Source organism: Liolophura sinensis, chromosome 12, assembly GCF_032854445.1.
Source record: "Liolophura sinensis isolate JHLJ2023 chromosome 12, CUHK_Ljap_v2, whole genome shotgun sequence".
Lineage (NCBI taxonomy): Eukaryota > Metazoa > Mollusca > Polyplacophora > Chitonida > Chitonidae > Liolophura > Liolophura sinensis.
The window spans coordinates 13,583,415-13,601,707 of record NC_088306.1 but is presented as its reverse complement, the minus strand read 5'-3'; the positions used below and the strand labels follow the sequence as shown (position 1 = coordinate 13,601,707).

Here is an 18,293-nt window from a genome sequence, read left to right as displayed (position 1 = left end):
CAGCATGAAATCGCCAGACCCATACGGCCCGAATTGTGCAGAACGTTCTGGACGCCAACGATTTCAACGTCTTGCCGTGGCCTGCATGTTCCCCGCACCTGTGGGATATCATGGGTCGTCGAGTAAGACAACAGCCACACCTTGCAGCCAATCGTTCGCTCTCGAGGATGAATGGCAACGAATCCCCGCGTCATCTCATCAGACGGCTGACTTTTTCTATGCGTCGGAGAATTTTTGCATGCATTGAAGCAAGCGGGCGGGGGGGGGGGGGCCACACGTGATATTGATTGCTTTTGATATTGACTGATTTTTAAAAAAATCAACATTTTGTATACTCTTCCCATTGTTAACCAAGATGGAATGGCTATTTTTCTACCCCTGCTCTGTTTGTTCACTTGTAAAATTATTTGAGGGCTGCTTTGTCCGTTCTTATTCAATATCTATATTCAGCATCATTGGTCTTTTCAGTATATTAAACTCCAGTCACCCAGTTCTTTGCTTTGGCAAAATAAATTGATTTGAACTCCCTGTAAAGTTTCTTTTGGCCGTCAGTTTATATATGCTTTTACTGTATCAAGTATACCCAGATGTATTATTATTATAGAAAAGCTTTTCATAAGGCTATGTCCCTCTAACCCCCTTGCACACATGTGCATTGTTCAAACCTGGCAGGGGATGGGAGAGGGGTCATCTTCCACTTGGTTTGTTTCTCTGTACATGTGCGTAGTGCATTCGGTAGTTAATGTGTCGTTTCCCACTACTTCTCCTGCTGATTGAGGGACAGCAACTGTTGTATCCTTGTTCTTTTTTGTATGTGTGAATGTATATAGCTTCTCTTCGAACTACATGGTGCTTTATCTTGTGTTATGTATATTGATGTATTCTTTGACTGCACTCTGAAGTACACGTGTTCTTTATATTTGTTTTCTCTGTGTAGGCCTTGGGAAAGAAGTTTCATTGTAAATTGACTGAGCTACTTTTGATAAAGAACATATTATTATTATCAATATGTTCATGTCTGCATGGTGTCTTCCTTGTGCCGATTCGCACGTGTAGCATGGAGTAGTATTATAAGTGTGTCGGCTTTGGAATTGCGAAGCAGCAAGGACACACCAACTTGGTAGTAAAGAAACAAAATATTTATTTTGCGTTTTACGCCAAACTCAAGAATATTTCATTTACATTACGGCGTCAAGCATTATGGCGGGAGGAAAGCGGACCTGAAAAAATAAAAATAAAAAACGTCGTAATACCAGTTTTAATATTTCACTCGATAGTTCAGATGAAGACTTGTGGCATCAGAGATGGCGAAAGGCAGCGTGGATATTGTAGTTCAGATATATTACCGACAATTTGTTTTGGGAGGGGTTATTTCTCGCTGTACCAAAAAACATTTCACTTACTAGGCGTTGAGATGTGCAGAATTTATTAAATTGCTAAAGACGACTTTCGGTCGCGGCCATGTTCGTTATTTAACAGAAGTATTTAATGATTCAGTGCTCCAAGTGAAAGTCGCACTCCAGGAGGAATTATGGAATTGTTCTGTGTCTGTATGTGCAAGTCATCTGTGCTCAAGCATTTTATTTTACTTTTTCTATGACAGACAATATACTATGGGTGGGAGGAAACTGCAATACCATAGACCTTTAAGAAAGTTATTATGTACTAGCAACCTTTTCCAGGTTTCACATATGTCATATTGTTAGAACACAAGCGGCTTTCAGCAAACTTCATGTAAGGTTACCACTGCTTATTACCACCAAGGCCTCTGAAACTATGGAAGCAACGGAATCTAGAAAACTCTGTGTCCTAGAATGGAATTGGACCCACGTCGTTTCGTCTGACCTAGCAGCTGGTTCTCATAGCAGGAAACCACGAAACCACTTCAAGGCAAAACCACGTCTCGTCTGACCTAACAGCTGGTTCTTATGGTAGGGAGTTGAATCAAGGCGAAACCACTCCACCCAATATACATGATGACTCGAGGCGGGAGTGGGGCCAGGCAGAGTATGGCGAGAATACACGACATCATTGGTTAACTTTTAATCATCTCGGGCAAAAATCTTTGACAACTTGGCCAGCTTTCTGGAGATTACTTAGCGATTCCCATAACAAACGGCAGAAACTGAAAACACTGGCGACAGTATATAGAGGTCATTTTATTCATGGCTATTGTTCCGGATTGAAAAGGCTGTTTAGGTATGCAGTTCTTAACACGGCGTACTACGGACAAAGGGGGGTAATTCGATGCACGGTTGTCAAGGCGAAGGTATATATGTACCGCCTGATAGTCTCCCCTGTTACTATGGTTACCATTACCACCTTATCAGCTTCGCCGCCAACGTCATCGTAAATGGCAACTATTTCAACATACAGTGAAGGTAGTTATTGTTTTATGTATGTAGGTGACTCGCACCGTATACAACCAAAGCCAGAACAGCGACGACCGAGATCCCAACAATAACAGCCACCTTGTAGTCCACACCTGTCGAATAACCAGCATCTGGGAATACAAGAAATGATTTTTTAAAAAATCAAACGCTCATAGAACAGTTGGAGCAAATGCCATCATGGCTGACAGCATGATGGAGTTGGATGTTGCTCAGCAAAGGTACTTCATGGCTTGTCAAATGAAATGTGTGGTGAAGGGGGCTGAAAGATTGACTGATTCCCACGCAGGCTGACAGACTGCTGATTCACCAATCAGTCATTTTATTGAACACGTACACGGCTTGTCAAGAAAAACATATTACGAACTAAAACTAAAGGTTTCATTTTTAAGCTCATTTTTGTCACGCGACCTTGTGTTGTTCATAAAAATTACATATTAAGTAACTATAGAGATTTGTTTATTATCGTAAACATGTAAAACCTTCACATGGATGTAGTAATGTGATGGTTATTTTCAGAAAACACAAACAGCCCAGTAAACAATGAATGTCTGTTTATATTAAGCGTAAGAAACCGATAAAGAAACAAAGTTTACATGATTATTGCCATATTACGCTTGATATAAACACAAAGTCAAAGTCAGAAAAGTATAGTTTTTCTCTGCGACAAGTCAATGGACAAACAATATAATTTAAAAAAAAGAACAAATATAAACAATTTTACCTAAATTCCATGTAAATTGCCCCGACAGAACGTGGTAAATTTTCGGCTGTCCATTTTGGATGGTCAGAGTCACTCGTCCGAAATTGGATTCCACCTTTTCACTCTCATCCAAAACATTCTGCAAAACTGCACACCACCAACAATGCAACAAAAGTTACAAATATATTAGTGTTGATCATTTTGCATCAGTCTATTATTATTACTATGTGATTCCGTAAAACAAGTTTGGTAGCATTAATAATCCAAAATATACTTCATAAAAGCATCGCCATTTTCCCTTATTTTATGTCTAATCATACCTTAAGACTGTTACGAAAACAGTTCCAATGTCTTACATTACCTAAATTCTTAAATATTTTTCCTGTCTGTTTTCCACGGTGTTAATCCCGCGGTGAGCAAGTATTCCTGATTTCTGCTATGATAATCTTTGCCAACATTTTCCGCTATATTTTCGGAACAGAATACCTTCCCCAAAACAAATGTGGCGATATCTTCTGCCATGCCATGGTGTTCCCCCGCCTATTCAACCATACATACCATCCCGACAGAGCGTTTCCCGTACGCAAACATTGCAACGTCCCATATCTCATTTCATACTATTCCGTAATTCCTCTGCTCTTTCACAAACAACGCTGTCATGACACAGCTGCAGCACTCCCTAATATTAGTGTTACGTTTTCCCAACATAGCTTTCCTATAAACAATTGTTTCTGTAGGGTCATACCGGTATGGTCGGGATAGGGAAGGTTCGGGATGGTGACCTCCACTGTTGAACCAGAACCTTGGTTAGTCGTCACAACCAAAATCTGTTAACAAACAAAACAATGTAGGAGAGTATTTTAGTATTCTATATACAGGCCGACGAAGCAACGGAAAAAACGTGATCTTGAAAGTAAAGTGCCTGGGTGTTGTTTGATGTCTCTACAATTATATATCAACTTTTTGTATTCCTCTTTTGTGTTTTTTTTCTTTTCGGGGGAGGAGGGGAAGGCTGTTTTGTTTTTGTGTTGATTTTTTTCCCGACCTGTGGTCACCTTTAAGGGAAAAACTTTCGGCTTTACCTCTATACAATAATATATGCTCGGTGCAGCTTTCACTTGAAACTTTTGGATTCAGTTCATTAGTATTGTATATGTATGTGTGGCTAACTACAACTTCGGGCTCGTTTGGAGATGGTATAGCCGGTTAGTTGGGTTCCTTCATCTCGCTATACACACTGCTGATTATTGACTACTTTTGTGGCCTTGTTTAACGATTTTATTTCCCCCGGATGAATAGTTCCACTTATTTATGTCGTTAATACTTCACTCTGAACATAACACAATGAACCATTATCCTTGAAATGAAGTAGCTGTATGTGTAGTGGTAAAAACCGGATGGGTTCCAGAGCGGTCTAATTCAAACTTATGCATAGATCCGATTGATTTTTCGAAATTCATCTGCCGTAGATCTGCCGTTGCACAGATTGAACCTGCATGCAATTTTTTTGTCAAAATCAAATAATATTTAGGTAAAATATTACTGTACGGAAAACATAGCATGACAGATGGGAAGACACTAAGACAGACGGACAAGTCCAAATTATTATTGCCTGCTTTGGCATAACAAAGACATACTTTTTCTCCCGTTCCTCGAGTAAAGGCGTATATCTTGTCGTCTACCCATCTTTCTGTCTGAGCAGAGGCCATCAAATCCTGTACCACCGAGGAACGATAACGGAGAACCGTGGATATAAACTTATTAACGAAAAAGAAAAAAGATAAAAATACAATCAGTAAAGCCTCAGTAGAAAAACCATTTAACTTGTATGTGAAAATACATTCACTTATTTCTTTAAAGTTTTTTCAATGAATTTTAATTTGTACATCGCAGAGTCTATAAAAAAAACGTTTTTTTTTGCACCAGGAATGCTTTTGTTTTCATATTTAGAGAGCACAGAGATTTGAAAGTTTGACTTAACTTTCAATCCACCATATGGTGGGAGTAAAGCGGGCAGAAGTCCGGTGATCATCCACAAGTTGGAGGACTGTGTATTACAGCATATGGCATATGCTTGTAATCAATGGCCACTAAATGACTTCCGATAGTCATGATTAGGCCGGAAGTGTCTGATACAAGTCATGCAGATAGTTATAAAGTGAGTAAAGAGCCTCTTTTTCAGACATCTGAGAGCCCAATATAGGCCTACGTTTTGAAAAAAAAAGTCCACTAACTGATTATTTTGAAGAAAATGAATATACGGCACCGTCTTATAGATGTCATACTTTCTGTCGGAGTGTGGAAGTCTCAGTGCCTTCTTCTCACACATTTGATAATACAGTATAGGCTAATGTTCGAAAGGCCTACTAACTGGATGTTCTAAGGAACACGAGTTATAGGCACTACCAGTCACATAACAAGGTGCTTGGAGGGTAGTGTGGTCACAGTGCCTTCCTGTTCACATATTTAATAGTGCAATATTTGCTTTTATTAAAAAGTACTACTACATGATTATTTTTAAGGAAATGGATTAGAGGCACTATCTGATACATAATGCTGCTTGTCGTAGTGTTGCCACAGTGCTTCCCTGTTCACAAATTCAATGGTGCAGTTTTGGCCGTTGCTCAAAAGGACAAGACTAAAGGGCATGACCTGATGCATGCCATGTTGTTTGTCGCAGTGTTACCACATTTCCTCATTGTTCACACATTCAGTGGTACAGCTTGGGCCTTTGTTCAAAAGGACAAGAGTAAAAAGTACTACCTGATACATGTCATGCTGCTTGTCGTAATGTGGCCACAGGGCTTCTCTGTTGTTTGGGTCGTTACAGCCTCTGAATCCTTGCTCCGTACCGTAGTAAATAATAGGGATCCACTGTTAACAAACAGAGGGTGGCGAAGGTCAGCTGAGTGTTACCTCACTCATATTAGAATGTCATTACAGCTACAATTTATTTATTTATTTATTTTATTTAGTTCTTAAGAATATTTCACCTATACGACGGCTGGGAGCCATATGGTGGGAGTAAACCGGGCAGAAGTCCAGCGATCATCCACAAGTTGCTGGAAGGCCCTCCCACCTACGGCCGGAGAGGAAGCCAGTCTGAGCTCGACTAGAACTCTCAGACTGCATTGATGAGAGGCTCCTAGGTCATTGCCCCGCGCTGGTGCGTTAACCACCTCAGCACCCAAGGCCCTGTGCCACAATTAAGTTTCCAATAACGGTTATTTTAATCCGATTACCTTTTCTTTGGGAGGGGGGGGGTGAGGGGTGGACGGGGGGGGGGGACGTAAAACATGTTTTGCAGTCCTCTCCCTTATACTCTGCGGGACTTCATTAAGAAGACATGATTGTTAAATACCTGACCTTGTAGATCCCGTTTCCTCTGTAATTCAAAAATCACAATCGCAATCTTATGTAAAGAAATTCAAACACTCCTGAATACGGCTTAAAACAACGGTAAAATAAACTTATACTAAGATATTACGTAGCCGAGGAGTTAAGGCGCACAACTGACAACATATCGGTACAGGTTCGAATCAGCCACACAAATTGTAGTTTTTGACCTAAATTCACACGCTAAGGCGATTTTTTCCTAACCATCATTAGAAACTGAATACATTTCTGTACAAAAACTCTGTTGGGTGCTACCTCACGAGATTGCAGACTGAAAAGCTACAACATTTACGCTTCGAAGCATACAAATTGTCTGACGCCCCAAGGCAAACCCCTTTACTGAGGTCAGGTGCCACTTTGCAAGATCGTTACAGGAAGTCACAACTTTATAAAAGATTTTGTCGAGCTTCGTCAACAGAAAAAAAAGTCATCTTAGCTCGTGCGGACTTTTGGGCAGACTATCGTACAGTGAGATCAATTATATTCTACCAATTTAATGAGCAAGTCTGTTCATTTTTTAAAGTCTAAAATGAGTTCAGTAATTTACCGATCGGTGATATACCCCGGGCACTCCGTGGTTTCCTCCACCAACAAAACAAACCGCAATGGTACATCGTGAAAACAACAATTAAATGAAACAAATAAAAGAGAATGTAACTAGACGCACTTCACCTTTGCCATCAGAGAGTAGGTTAGACCATTTTTTAGCGAAGTCCAGTCATCATTGATACAGAGGAATCTCGGGTTATCATGGTTGTCAAGGAAACCACCTAGAACTTTGGTGTCTTTAAATATGGCCGCCTGAATTCACGGTAAAAATAGTTAACAAAATAAAGAACAGTTTTGTTTCTGTAATTTCACTTTTTAATATCACAGCACAGCATAAAAACAAAGCCTTTTGAACTGATAACGATATCTATTTTGCGCCTTTGTTATTAAATATTTGAAGGTTGACTGATTATTATGGATATTTTTACGTAACTGTTAGTTCAAATAGAACCGAGTTGAAACTGGGATATAATATAGTACATATATCCAAGACTAACACAAAATATTTTTTCATTGCACACTTATCATATCATTAGATTAGCAGCGCTTACCTCATTCCTAAGTGCCTGATTAATCAACCACGGAGACTGCTTCTCCTGATAGACATGACGCAAAGTGAAGTACATGGGATAATTTAGAACTGAGTCCATGGGCCCCTGGTATCTAGCGTTGTAAGAAATGTCGCCATTGTCTACCTCTCCAATGCTGAAAACAGCCGCGGCTTGAGAGAATTCCTTCCAAAAATCCTTATGTACCTTGAACAGCGAACAAAAACATCTACGATTTCTTGACTGTATTTGTGTTTTGTATCGATGTCTGATCCAAATAAAGTTTTCTCGTACAGGTGTGCACTCCTCGCCATATTACCGACTTTCAACCATACCGTAACGGACCGATAAATTCACGGGTGTCTCTCTATACAAGACAATGTCACTAACTCCATTCCCAAAAATGAAGCAATAATTAAACTTTATACCATTTTAAAGGATAACGCCCGTATTACTTTTTGGTCTTTGAGAAAAGCGTTTACTTAGTAATGTTTCATAGAAACCATTAATTTGGATGACTTGTGGAGGAAACCAGGAGAGAGAATCTGGTCAGGTAAGAGATGTCTTGCTCCATTTATCGTTTTCAATTTGTAATGAATGTGCAAATTAAATTTTACTAGATATCAAAATTTGCAATTTTATTGTCTATTTGACTGACTAGTCTTGAGGTTGATTTCCGGTCATCATCTTTTAATCTGATAGAAGTATTTTTATTAGAATTTCTCCCAGAAGTAGGTTCGATACCTCCACAGCCACAGACAAAACTATGAAGATTGGATAACTTTTTCACAACAGCCGTACCTTACCTCGGGTACTGTGTCGATTCGAATACCGTCGAAGTGATAAAACCGCGTGAGGTTGAGAACCCAAACCACTTGTAACTGGCGCACGAGGTTATCGGTCTGATTCAGGTCAGGTAGCTCCGCCAGGCGACATAGTTCCACCTAAACAAAAGTTCAAATACAAGTATGGAGGTAAAATATCTCTCCCAGATGCAATTATAAATTGGATCTTTTTTGTTAAACAATTTCATTCTGTCTTGCAATATGTTGAGGGCGTAGTTACTAAACGGGTGGCGTTTAAAACGGTCAACAGAACAACAAGGTTAAATTCACTCACAAAGCTGAAAACGAACATCGCCAAGAAACGGTCCAATTTCATACATAATGTCTCAGATTCGCCAGTCGACAGCTATATTCAAATACGCAGTCTCACTGAACAGCATATAATGACACAACAAGAAACTTCTTCCGCTGAAATAAATTTCATTCAATCGCGCTATCAATCGTAAATGATCCCGACGAAATAGGAAAAAAACATGAACAAGTGGTTCAAACAAACTTGCATTGTGAAGAAGTCTCAAAATGCAGAGAAGGCAGAAATCTTTGAGTAAAATATACATGTATTTAAACGAATGATTTTGTACCAAATATGATTTTGCTATGTTCAACACTAATTACGGGTCTAAACTTGTTTTTAGACGTTTTAGAAGTTTTGTTGACCCCAGGGCATCTTCTGTATCAGTTAACCGTCAACCGTCCACTTAAATGTAAATGAGATGCAGTAATTCTCATGAGTGACGACGAAGTACCTGAGTTTGGTTTGACCAGTCCTTTATCTCACAGTAGTTATGGTAATAGGCTGCCATGTTGAAGGGCACAAAGCCAGTGAAATTGAGGCGTTGTGTCATCGGACATGAAGGACATCCAGGTGGATAACCCATGTGGTTCGCAACGCTGGAATGTGAACAAATAAAATAAATATAAATAGCCCCACAACACACAGTTGGTATTTGTATCACGTGGACCTTCGAAGGCGATAGTCTCGTCACGACACGGGCTTTAATTTGGCTTAAATGTTGCTTTTTATTTATTTAATAGAGGATTTACGACGTACTCTGAAATGGTTCATATGTACATCGGCGGTTTTATGCTGAAACGAACCCAGGCAGGGCCCAGGAGCCCGTTTCACAAAAATAAACTTTTATAGCCGTCTAAGGTATACTAGTCGGCTAGTCAGTCATTTAGTCGACTACCGGAAGTAGACTACGAAAAAAATTGACTCAGCTGTTTCACAAAAGTAAAACTGTCTTTAAGTTTACCAGATTCTGACGTCTATGTGGCTGCTCTGTATCATTCTTATTGGTTGAATCAATGCTGGCAATTGTTAAATTATATACAAAACATAAATACATTAAATTCCGATATATAAATAACAGAAAAAGGTGATAATTTCTCCTTCAGTTTCGTTTCTGACACAGTTTGTTAACAAAAGGCAATAACTCTAACAACAGATGGTCGATGCGAAATGACAACAATGTATGCATTTTGGTGGTTTGTGAGCTTTGAAAACACCTTTCTGCGCTCTAATAAAGTGATTTAATCTTATTTTTCTTAGAATCAATAAATAAACTTTAAAAACTTTGCTGTCTCCTAGGCACCTCAGGAGGTGACTAGGGATTCTGGGCTAACTTTCAAAATACAAGACAAAAGCTTTAGCCGATAGCCAGATATTGTCTTTGTGAAAAGGGTTAAACAAAACTGCTAGTCGGCTAACTGAGTTTAAGCCCTTTAAGCATAGCCTTTAGACTTTTTGTATTGCTATTTAAGTGGTCCGCTCTTGAGGTCATGGCGACCACATCGGTGAGAAGTTCTTGGATCATTGAGCTGCGCTAGCACGCTAATCACCAGATCACAGAAGCTCACCCAGTGAAATATAAGAAGAATTAATTAGTAAATTCAGAAAATATGCAATGTAATTATTTTCAGCCATATATAGGGCATACTGCCTGCAATACGCACACATCCACCATGACCCAAATGTCTCTCTTATGACAGGCATCCACTAAAGCCATCAAGTCATCAGAGCTTCCGAAGTGAGGGTTAATGTTGTATATGTCTTTAGCCCAGTATCCATGGTAACCGTTTTCTGTGTTTTCCACCACTGGAGATATCCATATTGCGTTGGCTCCTGTACAAACATAAAGAAAATCTCACAATTTCAAACAGTTTTTGACAACTTTTCCACACGTTTTACTTCAAAGTATTTTGATTTCTAACGATTATTCATCATCATTGCTTGTAAATAACTATTCTCCATTGTTTAATCTTTAGTTGAGGACACCTCTATTCACGCGCGATTTGCTCTGTTTCGGTGATGCCGAACGCGACCCGCGGGGAGCTGACCGAAATGTCCTCATCCGACTTCTATAGTTTAGACTCGAGTTTCTTTAGGCGAGAATCGTCGTCATATGACTGAACAAGTATTAGGTTGTTAAACCGTCAGCATATAAGTTAATGTTTTTTTAGAAATTCTGCTGACAACACTGCGCGCACATCCATACTTCTGGACTCTGCAGAATCATACCCAAATCTTGAATATAGTCCAATTTGTTGATCAGTCCTCTAAACGTCCCGCCACAATAGTGTTCCAGATTTGTGCAGTTTGCAGGGCCATCTGTTGATGAAAATCTGTCTGTGAGTACCTGCAAATACATGTATGCAGTAAACATTGCAATCTCTTCGAAAAATGTGCAAACACCCTCAGTAAACATTGCAATCATTTCGAAAATTGTGTCAACACTCTTTCTTCGTTGTTCTCAAACCTTGTAGACGTTAATTATTTTCAACTGATTTTTATTATCTTTAGTACACGTAATCGAATTATTTTGGAACGGATATTTCCGTAGTTCATTCATTTACGGAACGAATATTCTAGATCATTATGTAATAGCAATAAGAGTAAATCTGTAAACAAGACGTGTTATTGTTGCACCTGATAGATAACCCTGGATTCCCACTCGGTCTTGCTTTTACAATAGGCAAGGGTAGTTAAGCTCAGGCCTATTGCTGTCACTAGTGAAATGTGCAGATTTCGATTTGCCATTCTGATCTGTAAACCATAACAAGTACATGTAGATCAACACCATGATTCTTAAGATAAACATTCTATAGGATTCAGATATCATAACCTCCATTACCGCAAACCATATGGCCGACAAACATGTACCATCACTGAAATATAATTTCCTTAATCTGGACAATGTCAAGGATGAACATAATGTGATTTTTGAAGGCCACTGGACTACACAGGTTTCGGATTTCAAGTTGCATCTCTGTCACATATAACGTCCACAACGAAACAGCAACAACAGAAAAGTCGGTACAAACAAAAAGCAAAGTGGTCACCATTAAACACAGAACAACATTCTTTACCAGTATACGGGCAAATACTGCATACATTATCCCCTATAAAAGACCCCCGGATGCATAACTCAAAATGCAAGTAACGAATTTTTTTTCTGACTTACTGGAAACTTGAGCATTACATTTAGAGCTGATAGCAAAGGGTTTTTTTAAATGTAACTTACAGTTATTAGCGTAAATCATTGTGATTTTACATATGTGTATTCAAGTTGTAACATATATTGCGCACGAAACAACTCTCACAAATCTGCAAAAAGGCTATATTTGCTTTAAGCGCCAGGGCTCTTTCCCTGGATGCTGGAACGTCGTGGCATTAACGTGGTTTTGATTTATTCATTTGATTGTCAAAATTTTTTAAAACATTGATGATCGGTTCCACTAGTGACGTCACGATGTTCTAAAAACAAAGGGAGAGATATTTTCCATACAAAGTTAATTTAGGCATTTGTAAAGACATACAAAAACAAGAAAACAAATCACATGCTGAATTATTTTCAACAAAGAAACCTTTCTCGTGTGTAGTCTTATAAAAACAACGGGAGAAGTTAGTTGAAAGCAATCTTTGCCAAAAATTGAAAGCATTGCAGTTTGTCTAAATTTTACAGAGAGCAGCTCTGTAAATATTATCCAATCAAAACAACTGCAACGGGCCGGACAATTATAACCCTTTATTTACCTTTGAGATCACATTCTGCAAGTCAGTTAGATATAACAGTATTTTGCTAACTTGTGATATACTTATAGATGGACAGTGTCATGCAGAGTGTTAAATTAAGAGTACACAAAGAGTCATTGACGTTATTTACGTTCATCGTCAAGTTTATTTTAACTGTAATTAGGCCTATAGTAATTGAGTATATTCAGCTAATTGAATAAAGACATTCTTGCATAGACATGCACTAGCACGTTTCTTTCCACTGTTATGATCGCCTTCCGCTTAGGTTGCATAATGATTAGAGCGTGCGCCACGAAGTCGAGAGACCCCGGTATCAAACCTTAGGCTTTAAAAATGTCACTGCACTAATAGATTTGTGCAAGGAGATATTACTGGTCGCTCCGGTGTCGGTATAATGGGGCTGAGTTGGGGTCCTGCCTGTTTGTCTTTGATTATGATACTCCAGTGTTGGCAGCAGTTTGGCGGCACGTCTTCTACCATGAAGACACGTTATATCTACAGACATGTAATGGCCCCTAGTCGTAACATGACTGATAAATCATCAATATGGACGTCAAAGTCCGCATGTATGCATGCTACAGTGCCTCATTTGAGTCCCTTGAAACATAAATGTAAATAAAAGGCCTCGCGCGCCCATTGTACATGAATACTTGGTTGAGCTCACATTTATACTCACGTGCAAGTTTGTGTCTGACCTTACATACATACATCTACCTATTACCTACTTATACGACAGGCGACTTACTTACATGTAGCATTGCTTATATGTGCAACATTACTGAAGCACAAGGTTAGAGTGACATACATATACCAGGAAGCAGGATTTGCGCACATATGCTAGAGATACGAAGGCGTTATTCGTTTGCTGAAAGCAGAACCGTTGTAACGACAACTACAACTACCACAATGGGCTGGACGCCCATAGTTTTCCTGGATAAACCATGGCCGTGAATCGGACCTCGTGAACCCCAGGGTCTCTTATACGCCCTTAGTCGTGTTATATTACAAGTCTTTATACATGTCGAAGAATGCAGCGATTGTACATGAACAGTACTTGCATATGCATACCTACCTGAAGTCAACTCTTGAGATAATCACGGGTTCTTCCTATGAATTTCTATGAAGACATGTTAGTTGGCCTACAAGTGGCTGGGTCGCCGATATAAAGCTTATCTACTATAGACCTAATGGCTACGTAAAATCGCAAGAATACATATACTTATACCAGATTTAAGATACGACACAACCTGCACGTGATCATCTTACCTCGATCTAATTGTCCTTGTCGTTGGGCCCGCGTAAGGTCGTTCTTAATACGGTATTATATATTTGCTTTAAATCTATGAACTACTTACTTAACTGGGAGCCACTTTGAAATAGCACGGTTACTTGGGGTTGCAACTACTGTAGGCATGGATTCCTCAGTATGCGAATGTCACGCAGTAATTACTGATTTCACTAATGTGTATATAGTTATTAGAAACTTCCTGCTCACTGACAACTGACTGCTCCCATGCATGTCAACCTCTGTGTCACTCCGCAATGTGTTGGCTTAAAAGTGTAAGCTGTATAGTTAAATTTCATGAAATAAAAAATTGGACACAGGTTGAACCGTTTTTTCCTTTCTGATTTAAACACCAATCATAACCAGCGGATGATCGTGTGTTCACCCCACTACAATGCTGACGGCCGTCGCATACACCAAATATTATGGCGTATAACACCAATCAAATAAATAATAGATTTGAAGATGACAACCACTGCAACTTACGTGATAACAACAACAATGATGATTGTGATGATAATAATATATGATAATTTATTAATGACGATAACAGATTGAAAATAATAAATGAATAATACCAAACCTTAAATGTAAATAATAAAAGCTATAATCAAACATTTTATGACCAACAATACCATTTTCAACATAGTTTTTGTTAACAACAATAATTACAACATCAACAATAACATGTGCACTGCAATAGTAATAAAAATAACAACAATAATTGCAAATTTCCATACGCGATATTGTTACAAGAAGAAAATCTGAAACGGTTAATGTCAGCACGTTAGACTTGAAACAAGACGTATGGTTTGTATTATGTAATTTATTTGACGCCCATCTGTTTTTGATTAAGAATAAGTTTTCAATCAAATGTTTTAAGTAAAATGACCTGCTCTTCTCAGCTCGGGCGGGTACGAATATAAAGAAATATAGCAGAAGAAAAAAAGGATAAGAAACTGAAGCAAACTTAGTGTTAAGTAGCCCTTAGCTAAGTAGACTTCATATCTCTACAACATACGTTGTCACATTATTTAAGGGCATACTTAGCTAAGTAAGCTTCCTGAAACCGGCCACAAATGTAAATTGTGCAGTCTATTGTTCAAAATGCCCTTTTGCTACGACGTTTGTTAGACAGCCTGGTAGCATGTATCCCATGCATGGCAAAGGAACAATGATGAGCTCATCTGACCGAGACACCATTCGTATCACTTATTTAGAATAGACACGACTACAGTACAGTGCCTGTCTGGCCTTACGTGGGAAGGTCTGCCAGCAGTTTGAGGATGGTTGCGGGTTTCAACCGGGCTCTGTCCGGTTTCCTCTCATAAGAAAGCTGGCCATCGCCGTATAAGTCAAATATTCTTGAGTCCGGCGCAGAAACACCAGTCACATAAATAAGTAACTACAACACAGACAGTAATAGCATAGGAGTGACGGCAATGTGATAATTGACAAATAGCGAAATTTGGCCTCTTGTCATTTCACCTGAATTAGGGTTTTATTGCAACTGCTGACGTCTATGCTTAAAAAAGTAGTAACGTTCAAAGTCCCTACACTACAATTAAACAAGAATAATTAAAGTTCAATACAGGTATTATTCGTGGGTATTATTATCATCTCTGTCTACGCTCAAGCTGAGCCATTGCAATTTAAATATATTTAAGCGTTTAACACCCGATAATCCGATAACGCTGACTCTTGTTTCGTACGGAGTCAAATCCCAAGAATGCGCAGCATTAGAGGGATTTCATGAGGTATAAAACAAACGTCGGCGGCATCAGATTACACAATAAACATCAAGACGAAGGTGTTAAAATCTATTCTGCCCCCAAAGAAAGGCAGAAAATGAAGCAAATATTTCATGCTGCCATTCTCTTTCACTCCCTCCGCAGAGGTCATGCATTTTAGACCAACCAACGACAAACCTAGACCCTTCCAGCTGACCTAAATATTCCAAGGCTACGTATATATGACGTCATGTCTCACTCTTGCGTGACGTAGGAATGTAAAAGCATACTGTACATGTATTATGACATCATACCGCCGAGCTCAGATTGGAACGTCCTGAAAAAACCGATTCTTTTCCCACGCCATGGCATCTGAGTGTAAAATGACAAAAACGTAAAAAACAAAACAAAAAACAAATGCGATATCTATAAACTGTGCGAAACAACAGATTTATCGCTGAAGGAAATGCCGATAGTTCACCTTAATATCAGTTATAAAAGTGAAACTATCATGTAAACAAACTCAAATTCTTTTATTTGTAGAAATAATGGCATGAAATAATATTATTCGGGAAGTAAACGTACCGCCCGGTGTTTTGCGTGACACACTCAATGTTGTTTGAAAGGTCACGTCTATTTAATATGACCGGCCCGGATAGCACAGTTGGTAGAGCGTCCGCTTCGGGGACCGGTAGATCCAGGATCAATCCTTGGTCGAGTCACACCTAAGACTTTAAAAGAGGAAGTTGTAACTTCCTCGCTTGGCGTTCAGCATGAAGGGGACAGTGCAACGACTGGTTGACCCGTATCAGTATAATGGCTCGGGCGGGGCGGCTTACTTGCCTTCGGTAAGTCGTCTCAGTGATGCAGCACTAAATAAAAGAGCGGTGGAAATCCGTCCTGCAACAAGGAGGCACACGTGCATGCACCCTAATGATTCCTTCGTCGTCATATGACTGAAAAATTGTTGAGTACGACGTTAAACCCCAAGCACTCACTCACTCACTCTATTTAATATGTATATTTGCACACGGCCTGCAGATAACAGTGGTATTGAATTACACACTTACCAATTGATTTTGCATAACAGAATTCAGATGGGATGCAACAATAGTTACCATGGGTTCCTCGCTGTCTTCTCGACGCTGAATGACCCGAGGCAATATCTGTTATACGGGACTTTTGCCATACGCTGTTGATTAGACTGCAATAACACCTTCACCCTTATTTGTCAGACGAAGAGCAGTGACGTGCTTTGACTTCAACTTTACGAAAACGCCACCGCTTGCCATGGCATACGTGATTACTTCTTCGAACTCTTTTCTTGCTGTCTTTCGTGGGTGCCGCCATGTTGAATAACCTAATATTCATTAGCTAATGACTGGATGTTTTTGATTAATTCAGACACAGGTAAGTGCTTGATTTTTATACCATTGGAAGAAATTTAGGCTCCAGGAATCTGAAAACCCTTATTAAATATCTGATAATCCTCTGTCAATAATTATCTCCAAATTTTGTGGGAAATCACTGCGCCAATGGTGCCCATCTATACACGAGTCTTGTCTCAGTACCGTAGGTAAATCCTTGAAATGGGTAGTAACCAATGTATTATGAACATATGGAATATCTACCTCATGAATCGAGAAGTACGCTCTATCTAACTGAGTCATCATTATATCTCGAGCGAATCAGTCAGACCTCTCGTAAGCACAGTAAAACTGAAGCGTTATACAGTAAACCAATTATTAGATGAACAACACTTGAAATGACTAAGACTATCAGTAGAACTACGGAAGACCATAAGTAGCAACTTGGCCCATAACAGAAACCGCCAGCAGGAGTTAAATTTCCGTCGTAAAGAACTTTAATGATTAACTGAAGAAAAAAGCAGGAGAAATCGATAGCACAAAACATAAATTCCATTATGTAAGGAATTAAACGCTGGCCGAAGCGAACGGCCATCACTGTGGCAGGTATGGTCAAGCCTACGGAAATCCCAATGCCAACGAAAAACGTCACGATATAAATGCTGGCGTTATTGAGTGTGGTGATGACAAGAATTACGCCTGTGACTGTGAACAGTGAGCCTGTAAGCAATTTGTCAAAATTCAAACCAAACTCAGAGCTATAGAAGTGATATTGTTCACGTAAATGTACAGCAAGCTGTATGTGACAGCGGACGGTCGAAACGTCAGGTGAAAATATTTAGATCTGATCATGTCGCTTGCATTATTCTCTGCAGGGTCCGGCAAAGTGTGATGAGCGTGACTCTCGCAACATTCACGTGACTCATGCCGTATACTGTCTTGTACGTTGAGGGGATTTCCACCAAAACTGTCAACATCTGCCCCTTTCTTTGGTTTATTTGCCGAAAACTCCTGTGAATCCGACCGAATGTTTTCTGTGCCAACACGGATCTTTTGTAAATCTGTTGCAGAGATGTCTTAAAGGCCACCTACCGCTGGGAATTTCTGCTCACTTCATGGATTTTTTCCGGCATCCGACCTGGTTTGACTGGTCACTGACCGGATCATACCTGGTTTTAGCGGCAACGTTTCCCCGAGGTCTATCTCAGAACAGATGAGGTCCACCTCTTTATTACTATCTGGTCTATAAGTGAAAAAGCACATCCCAAAAAAAGACGGCCTGAATTATGAATACAGTAAGGGAGAATCCCTCAAGGTGATCGGGAAAAACGGCTTGACAAAGGACTCCATAAACCAGCTTCCAGTTGCCACGAACGCCATGCCTACTCCCACAACTTTGCCTGTGTGACGTATAGGCAGACGTTGAGCTGACACCGACGTCAAA

General features: G+C 39.6%; 1 protein-coding gene across 1 annotated transcript; it reads right to left on the bottom strand.

Annotated features, from left to right (window-relative positions):
* Window positions 1-2,159: 2,159 nt before the first annotated feature.
* On the bottom strand, window positions 2,160-13,150 carry LOC135479591 (uncharacterized). The gene is made up of 13 exons (XM_064759482.1): window positions 13,144-13,150; window positions 11,361-11,477; window positions 10,953-11,070; window positions 10,388-10,556; window positions 9,178-9,322; window positions 8,393-8,530; window positions 7,590-7,793; window positions 7,162-7,290; window positions 5,857-5,967; window positions 4,731-4,850; window positions 3,839-3,920; window positions 3,115-3,240; window positions 2,160-2,503 (listed from the first exon to the last, which is right to left on the bottom strand). The coding sequence occupies exons 2-13, from the start codon at window positions 11,469-11,471 to the stop codon at window positions 2,394-2,396; spliced, it is 1,563 nt and encodes a 520-aa protein (XP_064615552.1). The 5' UTR covers window positions 11,472-11,477; window positions 13,144-13,150; the 3' UTR covers window positions 2,160-2,393.
* Between the last annotated feature and the right edge of the window lie 5,143 nt (window positions 13,151-18,293).